This window comes from Mus musculus, chromosome 12 (assembly GCF_000001635.26).
Source record: "Mus musculus strain C57BL/6J chromosome 12, GRCm38.p6 C57BL/6J".
In the NCBI taxonomy this organism is placed as follows: domain Eukaryota; kingdom Metazoa; phylum Chordata; class Mammalia; order Rodentia; family Muridae; genus Mus; species Mus musculus.
The window spans coordinates 31,950,531-31,962,883 of record NC_000078.6 but is presented as its reverse complement, the minus strand read 5'-3'; the positions used below and the strand labels follow the sequence as shown (position 1 = coordinate 31,962,883).

Here is a 12,353-nt window from a genome sequence, read left to right as displayed (position 1 = left end):
ACTTCTGGCTAGCACGTTTTATATCTGTGTAGTAGAGAAAATGCCACGTGTTGTGTTCCTCAAAGGAGAAGGCTAAAACGGCACGTTCTGTGCAGTCCGTTATGAAGTTGCAGTGCCAGTGTGGGGCACACGCCCCCTTGCCCAGGCTTTAGGTCTGTGGAAGCATTACCTACTGCTCTTCTTCAGCTTCTTCTTGCTGTCTTCTACCTGGGGAGTTTGGCAGAAGTGCCGCTTTCAGTTGGTATCCGTAGGGATTTTGTGTCTGAGAAATCACTCACTTTGGTAATGAAAAACACGGTTCAGGAAATAGGAACATAAATGACATTAAAAAAAAATAGGTATGGCAATAATTATCCTCTCCACGTTCCTCACAGTTCAGAAAGATAAAAGTTAGTTTCAGTGCTTTTAAGATCCCCAAGGGTCCTCAGAATTAATTCCTTACAGAGTCACTTTGTAAAAGATTTTTCAGTAGATGCAATATTAGTCAAATGATACTTTGGTAAAAGAAGAGAAAAACTGACAGTAATTCTCGGCGCTCTTGGCTGTCGAGTGAGGATGATGTGAGAGGTTTCTTACTTTATCCTGTAATAGCTGTATTAAAGAGTGTGGGAGAAATACAGGAAGTTAGAAAAATCCAGGAAAAGCTAAGACGCCCGTGTCGCACCATCTGCCTGTGCTTTCTGCTACTGTAATTCCTTTCTGTTCAATCTGAGTGCATTTTCTGTTTTTAAACATGTTTCTACTATAGGCATTTTATTAATACATCAAATTTTTGCATTCTATTAGGTAAATACACACACAATAAATTGTGTAATCACTCACTGGTAAATGTCGTTGGGTCCAGTTTGTGTGTGTGTGTATATAAATGCATAGATGGCTTCTAGTTTTTCCTTAGAAGTGGTTTTCTGACCAGGTCTTCTGAAATGGCTCTCTTTAATTAGTATATATTACATCTAGAAGTAGCACTTTCATGAACAGCATGAGTGTTGCATATTCACCATCATTATCCTCTCCTTCTTTCTCCTGCTCTTCAGGTAGGGACCCCTCATCTTTCAGGGAAAGTTTTTTTAAAACTAGATTCTAAATCTGAAGGAAAACCTACAGTTCACTTAATGTGAGGGATCCGAGCTTTGTTCTTTTTTTCTGTAAATGATGCAATTTAATTTTCTTTATAGCTGAGTAACATTCCATTGTGTATATTACATTTCCTTTTTTCCATTTATTGATGGGTACTAGGCTGATTCTATAACTTGACTATCGTGTATACACAGGCAACTGGATAGCTCTATCGTATGATAATTTTGACTTCTTTAGACATGTGCCTAGGATTGGTTGAGCCTGGATAAAATTGTGGGTCTGGTTTTAGTTTAATGAGGAACTTCTAAACCAATTTCCTAGTAGCTACAATAATGTCTATTCAGGAGGCCTTGCCAGCTTTTACTGTTTGTTGATGACAGGCTACTTTGACTGAGGTAGATGGACATCTCAGCCTGTGCTGGTCTGATTTCTCAGGTGGCTATTTTTTTTTTTTTAATCTATTGGCTACTTGTTTAGAGAAGTAGTTCGTGTGCCTATTTAATGACTCAGTACACGTGGCCAGGCCGCTTTTATCTTCACTCATGTGCCTGATATACTATGTGCGAATGCTCATAAGGCCTATAAACCTTCCCTCTTTACCTTTGCAAATTTGAGAGATAGAGTTTGACATGTTAGAGCAGAGTGATGTTTACCGCTCTGTATTGTAAACTCAGTTTTCAGATGCATGAGACAGCCAGGACTGCTGACTCCTGTCTGTAATTCCAACACCTGACGCATGAGAATCATAAATTCAAGCCCAGTTTGTTCAAGGTCAGCGTGAACTACATAGCCAGACTGCCTCAAAACCAAACACTCAAAATAAAACACAGGGGGCAGACAAGCAGTGAATCACATTAACAATGGTATAAATGCATTAAGCATCACAGCAGATGTAGTGTAAACTCTGAGAGCAGGGTAGGAAATACTCTTGAACTACCTTTGGGGTGTTTATCATATTAGGATGAAGCAGCAAAGCTTACCTTGCCATATTGAGACCCTCATTTCCACATCATGGGCCAGGGCCTCCCATCAGCTGTGTCACTGTCAAAGTATTTTAGATAGACTGTAGCCAGAGATGGCCCTATTTCTTTTCTTTTTTTTTTGAAGTAGAACATTTCAACTTTTTTTCCATATTTTTAAAATATCTACCTAAAATTCTCTTGCATTGTTACTATATCAAAACCACAACATCATAATGGAATATCATAGTAGAAAAGAGTGACCTAGCAATTCCTGAGTTTTTCAAGGAATGCTATTTTTAATTTAATTTTTTTCTTTTCTTAGCCATGGATGTGCAAGCATTTGAAAGGCTTTTGGGACCTTGCATGGAAATTATGAAGAGGAACATCGCCACCTATGAAGAACAATTAGTTGCGCTGTTTGGAACAAACATGGATATTGTTGAGCCCACTGCATGAAGCAAAAGTATGGGGAAGAAGACCATTAGTGAAACAGTTCCGTAGTAGTGGTTAGTCCACTGAGAATGTGTTTGTGGAGATGCCAAGCAGTTTCTGTGATTCCAGGTTTTTCCTTTTTTAAACAAACAAAAAAACCATTTACAATATATCAGTAAACAGTAGTGATTTAATAGTCAATAGGCTTTAACATCACTTTCTAATGGGTAGTTCATAAATTAACATAATCATAAAAATGACTTTCTATTTCATAAAACTGACTGAAGGTTTATTCAAATGGTTATAATATATTGAAAGCATACATGTTTAAGAAGATAATTAAAAGATGTACTCATAGGCCAATCTGTATGTTTGGATTATTCAAGTATCGTATTAGTGACTATGCTCCTTTAGGGGGGAAGCTGGCAGTGGCTCATGCGCTCTAACGTGGTATTCCATTCTTTTTATAATTCATCAGATGGTAAAGTGTCAATCATTTCATTTTCTACCTTTTCTGGCTTGATAACTTGTGTGTTAGCCTTGGCCTATTGGTAAAATGGTGTGAAAATCATATGCAATTTTGAAATTTTTTATATTTTTGCAATAAAGTACATTTCAACTTCTTTGACAAATGTCAGTCAGCAGCCTGTGTAATCGAGTGGCTTTGGAGGCCGGGTAAGTTAGTCATTATGGTGATTGGGCAAAGAGTCTTTTAAGATGAAAGATCATCACTGGCATCTTTCACTATCAACTCTATCTTCTCACTGCTTACCATTTTTTATTTAGCAACCTGCTGTATTCTTTATAAAATGCATTTTGACATTTAATGTCACAAAGGTTGTAATTTTTTTCAAGGCAATTTAATCTTAATCTGACATTTTTTTGTCCTCTGAAAGTCCTGAATCTTATATTTAGAAAAAGGAAATGTTTCCTGTCAGTATCAAGAGGCATTTGGGATTCTTAACCACATGCCCACAAGATATGGCTTTGCTCTGTAAGGCCCGAGGGCCGCAGCCCTGTGCGTGTCTGTGCCCACAGTCCTCTGTTCTTCCTTGTCCTGAACGTCAACCAGCAAGCTCATTGATTGATCAGTAGCCAATCAAGTGTGGTTTTGTTTTCCAAACTCTCCTACAGTGGTGGAAATAGGTTTGTGTATAAGCAAAGCCATATATAGTGATTAATGTAATTTCTGTCTATATTGCATATCATTCGACCTTATCCCTAGCTTTAAAGTAAACTCACAGTCAAAAGTACACTAAGTACAACAGTTCCTTTGGTCAACAGATGCTTATTTTTATGGCAAATATGATGAATTGTTATATACAACCAATTGTAAAAGCAATATACTTTTACGATTTTCAGGCCCCATGACCAAATGTTTAGAGACATTAACTCTCGCCAGTTATTCACGTTTAAATGGGTAATTTCACTTTGGGAAACATGTTTGTAAGGAACAGAGGTATCTATGTATGTTAAATTCATCTATGGCTGACATGATCTTATAAGAGAATGTTCATAGTCCTCTTTGTACATGAAATCGTGGCTAGAATGTTAAATGGATAATGTATAAACAAGAAGTATGTTATACTGCTCACTATACCTTTAGCTGTGTTTTGAAATATAGTTTTGCAAAATCTTTCTGTAGGAAAAGGAGCACTCTCTACATGAAGGTCACATGTTTTCTATTTCAGAGTTCAGAAGCTCTGTGTTAAAGGAGGAACAATTCCCAAAACAGAAAAACAAGAAAAAAAGCCACTCAGATTCCTGGCTCCCCCTGTCTTCTTTCCTCAGTTTCCCAGGTTGCATTGCAGAGGCTGAACGTTGGCGTTCACGGAACAGGAAATGAATGCCTCGGCTATGAATGCCAGCTCTGTTCTGTTCAGTATTGTTGGTTATATTTAAATTTTCCTTATAATAAAGCACACTTTTATAATAAACGTTCCAAGCATGGTTTTCTTCTTTATTATGGCTTGTCTAGTGTATAAATTACAACAACAACAACAGCAAAATGGAAGCTATAACCCCATAGCATGCAGCAGTCAGAAAGTACAGTCTTGCACAACTGAGGTCTGTGTAAGATCTTAACTACTTGTTTTTAACTGTTGTGGTATGTTGCAGATTATTTTGGCCGAATATGACTAACTGGGGAATTTATGTGTAAAGATTTCCAGTGTTGCTGTTATTAAATCTGTAGCGAGGAACCTTACTATTTTAATGAGGTTTTTGTTCAAAAACGGCACCTCTTCAGTACACACGTGTGGCTGAGGAGAGTGCTAGGCAGTCTTAGAGAACAAGACTCTTCATTTTGTTTTAAATACGTTTAGAAGGGCATGTGTGTCTCTTGCTCATCAGTATGAATTTGGGCTTAGCACCTATGTTTTAACAAAAATATTACGTGCAGTCGAAATTGGATAAATATATTTGGGATCCTGTTCACATTGGTATCCAAACCACATAGCATGTTTTGTGTGGAGACTGAAGAGAATCAAGGACTTAGGATTTTACTAAGAAATGTGCTGAGTTGTTTTCATTTTCAAAGTATACTTAACAATGCAGATAGCTTTTTCAGGAAGTGTTACGGCGAGCAGATAGCTTTCTGTGGTCTTCAAACCCCATGGAAGCTTGGAGGGCATTGCACTGGGGCTTCATTGTGCAGCTAATGAGAGACTTCACATAGCTAAAACGCAGCACTCCAGAGAGAAGCAAGGATGCTGGCTTTTAAAGTTAACAGTGATGTGAGGTGCAGACTAAAGGAGAGGAATTTTAGTAAGAATTTAGACAGCTTGACCCATCCCAGAATAATTTTACAGGCAGCACAGCTGGCTAAACAATTAAAACCATAGTTGTATTTACAACTATTTGAAAACAATAAGCAGTGGTGGCTCACACCTTTAATCCCAGCACTAGAGAGGCAGAGGCAGGCAGATCTCAGGTCAAGGCCAGCCTGGTCTACAGAGTGAGTTCCAGGAGAACCAGGCCACGCAGAGAAACCCTGTCTGGAAAAAAAAAAAGACAAAACAAAATAAAACAAAAACAAAAACAAAAACAAAACAAAACAAAAAAACAAAAGCCCCTAACATAAATAGATCTTACTATTGTAATTCATGATTTGTGAAAATGTAAGCAACCAGATACACTGTTTTCTGAGGACCCTATGTATCTAACAATAACCACAAGAGTATCTCTGATCAGATGCATACCAAGGAGAATCCATGACTTCATCAAGACTGTTGTACATCAGTGGCAGAACTCAGGAAGAACTGAGATTTCTTTTCTTGCTAAAATCTTGGCCTATGATCCAATTAATGTCAATTATAAGCCTAGTCGTACTTAACAGTCAATTTTGAGAGGAAAAATTTTTAGTAAAATGTGGGTCTTTATTTTTTGTGTATGGTAAATTTACAAACTTAAAAATGCACACACACACCCCCCACACACACACACAATGCCTTTAATCCCAGCACTCGGGAGGCAGAGGCAGGCGGATTTTTGAGTTCTAGGCCAGCCTGGTCTATAGAGTGAGTTCCAGGACAGCCAGGGCTACACAGAGAAACTCTGTTTTGAAAAAGAAAATCCCTAAAATTCTTTAATTAGTATCTGAATATGGTAATATGTGATGATCTATTTATAGAACTTATTTATATTAAAATGAAGTGCCACCTACTTGAAGATGTGGTTTCCGCAGATTTTGATAACTATAGCCTGAATCTTGTCATTCTCCCAGACATAAACACTACGCTACAAAGTAGTGTGTGGATGTACAGAATATACACATGAGTGTATACACATTTACACTTATTTTGTTAGCACCAATTATAATTGTTTCATGGTAGCATGTTAGTACATTTTTTACTCTCAGCTGGAAAAACCAAAAATGACTCCCATGTACAAGGCAAAGTTAGAGAACAAATAAAATGAACCTTGGTTGTTTCCCCTCCATTTGATTCTTTTTATTAGATGAACTGGGAATACAGCAAGTAGAGCCACCCATAGTGAATGGAACACAGATGCCTCTCTGGAACCCCAGTCTTCTCTATGATTCCCCAGAGTGTTGTTTGTGGATTCATCCATTTATTTATAAAGGAGTAGAGGGGAAATCCTTGGGAGTCCTCCATTGAATGGTGTGGAGATGAAGGAATAGTGGTCCTAACCAGCCTAGGGGCCCCCAAAATAAAATTTAAAATGTGGGGGGGGGGGTTAGTGGATGGCCTGAATCTAATCCCTAACTCCCACAGGAAGGAAATAACCAGTCTCCTGAAAGCTGTTTTCTAACCTCCAAGCAAACTATAGCATGTGTGTGCCTCATAATGTAGCATGTGATACACAAAACAGACATGTGCAGAGACTGATCAAGCTTTGGACAAACGAGAACAGTGGATACCCAGCAAATAAGTTCTCCACCCTGCCTCGTCTGCAACCACTCTGATATCGAAACCTAAATTGTCTCTATTACCCAATTTTGACTTCTACAGATATGGCCTTGTGAAGCCTCAAGTGGCCTGTAGGATCTTCTTGTCTCAGCCTCCTGAATGGCTAGGTCGGGGGCTTTACCCTGCCTGGCCTTATTTCTCTTTTCTTTTTGTAGCACTGGGGATCTGCCCCAGGGCAAGCACTCTGCTACTTAGTTTCATTTCAGGCCTGTAACATTTTATGTTTAATGTGAAAGGCTTTACAAGAATCCTTGAGTAATTTAGTCGAAATAGTGAATAAAGTTTTTAAGGATTTATTGATACTCTTATTTATTGATTTTTATATATACATGAATGCCCTGTCTTTATATGGACCAGAAGAGGTAATCAGATCCCATGGTCACAAGATGGTTGTGAGCCACCATGTGGTTGCTGGGAATTGAACTCAGGACCTCTTAATTGCAGAGCTTTCTCTTCAGGCCAATGAAGTTACTTTTAAAAAAATGTAGTTTTTTTTTTTTTTTAATGTTTATCAGTGTTTTGCCTGTGTGTGTATTTCTGTGTGAGGGTGTTGTATCCCCTGGAACTAGAGTTACAGTTACAGTTGTGAGCTGCCATGTGGTTGCTGAGAATTGAACTCAGGACCTCTGGAAGAGCAGCCAGTGCTCTTAACTGCTGAGCCATGTCTCCAGTCCCCAGATGGAGTTACTTATAATTTGTTCATTTTCTATGTCTGTCCTAACTGGACACCAACCGGTGTCTTACTGGTCAACAGGAAACTCAATCTTCCTTTGGGCCGGCATCCAGTCTAAGTCTTCAGCCTTCCTTTACATGACGATGTACTTGAAATGTGAACAAATAATTTTTCTTTTTTTTTTCTTTCTGCCCACCCTCTGTCCCCACTCTTGAGTCAGTCTGAGATGCCCAGGCTGTTCTTGCACTCCTGGGCTCAGGGCTTCTCTTGACCTCCCCCCACCCCCAGTAGGTGGGACTCCAAGCAAGTGTCACTACTCTCCATTACAGGTGACAATGTAAGGAGTGGCATATTTAATTATTTTTAAATAGGTGTCCATTATAAGAATGTTTCCCCCTCATAGCTGTTCTCTAGAGGGCCACTATTGTCAACGCTTCAAAACTACAGTGCATTGTGATAATCTATATAACTTGATGGTACTGAGGTGCGGGAATGAGGTACATATTCTGTTTAATGAATATGTTAACATATTCATATTTTGACATGGTGAAGGAAACAAAAATAGTATTTAACACGGCTGGAAGTTGTACAAGTTCAGTATCTTATCTGAAATGCCTGAGACCATTTAAAGTTTCTGCTCTTTTTGGAATCTGGAGTATTTGCATAGGTTAGCCACTGAGCACAGATAATTTGAGGATGTGAGATCCGGAAAGGGCTGTAATCTGAAAATATTGTTTGAGAAATGATGGTTAAAGTTAAACTGCACAGGACCTAGGCTTTCTTGGTTGGTACTGCTTACCCTGTAATGGCTACATAGAGGAAGCATTCGGCTTGGAAGCACATAGCAAGTGCTTTAAAAAGCTCAAAACAGCAGACTCACATGATACATTAGTAAACCCGTGCTGCGTATTTCCCCTCATTATTCACCAGACACCTACTTCCTTGCTTATTTGCCAGACCAAAAGATGGTTCCCGGGATGGAGAGCGGCAGACATGATGTGACTGGGGGAGGGTGCATTGTCATAAAGTATTAGCATAGTATTATGATAGCTGTGGACATAGAAACTATTCCTATGGTTTTAAAGGCTCTTTATGAAATTTAGTTATCCTTAAAATGAAGTACTTTTAGGTAGTGAATAAAAAATGTATACTGACCCTCCAAATAGAAATGTCAAAAATGTCATTAAGAATTTTGTCAGAAAACAAGAATTCTCCATTCTAGAACACTTTACACTTTTTTATTTTTATTTTATTTTATTTTATTTTATTTAGGATTTTTCGAGACAGGGTTTCTCTGTGTAGTCCTGGCGGTCCTGGAACTCACTCTGTAGCCCAGGCTGGCCTTGAACTCAGAAATCTGCCTGCCTCTGCCTCTCAAGTGCTGGGATTAAAGGCATGTGTCACCACTGCCCAGCCTAGAGCACTTTTAATAAAAGACATAAGAATTGTCTTTTCAGCTTGACTACTCTCATTTCATTTATACCAAATTGGGCAAATCTCCAAGAACTGTTGAGAACAAATGATAGCCAAAATTAGGAATCTCCTCTATTTTCTGAGGGTACTCAACTATTTCTATAGACTGTCACCTCTTAAAGTCCAAAGAAAAATGAATATATACAACTGTTATAGGTTTCCTATAATCAAATGTCTTGTCACCATTGCAAGCTTGTCATCTAAATTCCAACCAACCTTTCCCCCACTTCCAGGATCTTCTCTCTCCCATATCCCATATCTGAATGGGGACATGAGTAATCTCAGTTATTAAGCAAGAAACCCAACAATCATTCTTGCTTCAGGTTCTATTGATTCTTCTTCCTGATGGGCCTTGCTTTATGGGCACCTGAACAAAATCTAAACTTCTAGTTGCATCATCAAAGATTTGAGGCACCTGTGACTCAGCTCCAAAAAAGACGCTCATTATCTTCTAGGCATTTCCACATGTTACATGAATGCTTTGAACTAAGTTAATTATAAAATGAACTTGCTTTCGAACAGTAAAATAATCTGGGGAGCTATTAGTGTGAGTTTAAATATTCTACTAAAATGCTATCTGAAAGTTTGGTGACAGTATTTGAACTCTGGTTTGGTCTCAACTGTAGTATTTGTTGAACCCTTTGATAAAGAGACTAGTGAGTTCATAAATATTCAAGTAGATGTCACGGGCTTTCTCTTCTACTTTGTTTGGCAAAGTAGCAATTGTTGTAGAGATGGTGAGATCCAGGAGTACTGCTTAATTTTACTTCTAGATAGATGAAATAAATTCTAAGTAGTGTTTCTCTAATCTTAAAACTATTTTTTAACCATCTTTAACCAACTAAAATTTGTTTAAAACAATTTCAAACTGTTGGTATTTTGATTTTTTTTCACATGTTAACAGATTTTATACATGTGCACAATATACACAGTAACCAAGAGGAGGCATTAATTTTTTTTAATGTTAATCTTAGCCTGAAAATATCTGAAGAATAAGACTTTCTAAGATGTTATTGATCTTTGTTCTGGCTTTTGAGTTGGCTGCTTTTGTTGGTTAACCAAGAATTAAATGATGATCATGTTAAATATGCACACGGCACTAGGTGTTCACTTAGTTCCTCAAGGAAGTCCAATGGATTAAATATCTGCTGCAAGTTGGGGGTGGGGGTAGATTCTAATAAGTGCATTTATCTCTGATTAAAGTATCTTAATCTAACTTATATTTAATGGCATGGACATAAGATAAACTATGACAAATGTTTTAAATCTTTGAATTTTCAGAAGGAGTCAATAAATAGTATTAAATATATGAATGAATGGGAAACATCTACAGTTAGTAAGACATCATAATTAACATGCAATACCTTTATCTGAAGTCAAATTTATTCTTCCCACCCTGGTAATTTACAGCTAAAAGCAAAACAAAACAAAACAAAACAATCCAACCCACTACGGCTTTTGGTAAAACCTGGAAAGTCCTGGAGAGTGTTTTTACGTTTGGACCCCCCAGCCCCAGCCCCCCCCCCCCCCACCTCTTTTCCTAAGTATCAGGGGAAGTTGGTGTTGGAGTTTACATACATGCTCATGAGGACCGGGTAAGTCAGTGGCCCAAGCTTTCAAGCTTTCAGTTTTGGAAACACAACCTTTTAGTTTTGAGAACATATGAATATCACAGGCACTAGTTTTAAAATATTAAGCATACTCCAAGAATAGAGGCTACTATTGTTTAGTTAAGAAATTAATATTGGTGTTTCTGTTTTTAAGTTATGGGTCTTGCTGGAATTCCACTACAGAAGTACCACAAACACGAAATGAGTGAAGCACGGTCATGCTTTTTGGGATCACTCTACAGTATCTGAAAGTTGTACACTAGGGTCTTACTTTTTTACTCGGGGGTGGGGGTCAGGCATTTTGGGAGGGTTTTCCTCTGGATTATTTTGAGGAAAACAATGCTTGTGAACAGAATATTTGTGAGCAGAGTATCAATCCCTGCTCACTTGGGCCGGCTATTTTAGAAATAGTTTCCACTTCAAGAGTCCAAAAGCAGAACTCAAAGGAATTTGAAACCTTGTTTCAACCATGTACCAGTAAATCTTTTGTTTACTGGTTTTGTTCTGTAGCTTTCAGGTCTAGAAATGCGGGCAGTTTTGAAAGATGACCTCGAGCTCTTCCCTAAATTGACTTGAGCAGAATTCGTACTCCTTTCTTTCTCAATTTCAGCACATTTCTAGTAATAGGAAGAAATAAAACCTAATCCATACCCTACATGATTAAACACTTCATGTTCAAAGAAAAAAAGCTCAATAATGCCTATAGTAATGCTTATAATGTGAATAGTAAAAATGCCAATTACAGACTGACTGCACCCAGATGCTATGAGCAACCTCCTTTAAAAGGAAGCAACTAACACAGAAAAGCCATTCCCCACTTTTGGTAACTCCCTTAGAAAAATCAGGAGGAACTTCTAGTAGAAACAGAGTGGAAAGGCAGTTTTCTGTCTGAACGCTTAGGGAGGGAGAGACAGTTAAAAATATTCACCAAAGACACAAGTAACCTAGCAACTAACTTCGGACAAATACAGTCTATCTACACTCCTCTGTATTAATTTAAAAGAAAATGTAGGCCAATAAGGAAACATCGCTTCGAATGCCTCAAATTCAAAGCAATAGTCCAGTACTCTAAACAGCTGTATAAATTCTTGAGTCCGATACTGTCTCATTCTTAAACCCTACAGTACATGGCACTTGGCTGTGTCTCAACTAATTCTGGTCAAACTGGACACTGGTAAATCTTCCCCAGTTGTTGTTGGCGGCGTATTGAGTCAAGGGCTGGTTAAGTTTAAAAAAAAAAAAAAAAAAAAATCTGTCTAGCTCATCTGCTAAGGGAGGGCAGTACTGAATCAACTTTTGTAATCCCCAACGTGCTTGGGCCGTGATTTGTAAGTGATCAAGTCCCTGGCTAGCCTGCACTGCTTCCGCTTGTGCAGTCATCTTCTTCCCCTCGCACTAAAACAATACCTTGGCCACCAGCCAAACTTTGAGCAGCAAGCGACTCTGCTGTTTATGGCCTGGAATGGGTGCTGAAATACCCAACCAAGGACGCTCTAGGCCCTCTGGGAGGCCTAAAGGAAGAGAGGTGGCCCTGGCTTTAAAACACTCCTATCCTCCGCCCCCTCCCTTTTGTCTCAGACACCAAAACAAACGAGCTGATACACGTGTCCCTATGACTCTTGTTTACTATCAAGACTGCGTTGTGCGCGTACCTCTGGGATATGTAGTTCAGTCAGCTCCTCCCCCCCGGTAATTT

The 12,353-nt window shown here is 38.6% G+C and overlaps 1 protein-coding gene across 4 annotated transcripts in view; it reads left to right on the top strand.

The window, feature by feature from the left end:
- Prkar2b (protein kinase, cAMP dependent regulatory, type II beta) overlaps positions 1-4,434 on the top strand; it is a 103,199-nt gene extending 98,765 nt beyond the window's left edge. For 2 of the 4 annotated variants that reach the window (NM_011158.4, NM_001364408.1), the window contains exon 11: positions 2,362-4,413. In NM_011158.4, the coding sequence (NP_035288.2) occupies positions 2,362-2,495 (134 nt within the window). In that variant the 3' untranslated portion in view covers positions 2,496-4,413. Of the gene's footprint in view, positions 1-2,361 lie in introns of all 4 variants that reach the window. The other 2 variants (NM_001364407.1, XM_030246614.1) reach the window with 2 other exon arrangements.
- Positions 4,435-12,353: the final 7,919 nt, after the last annotated feature.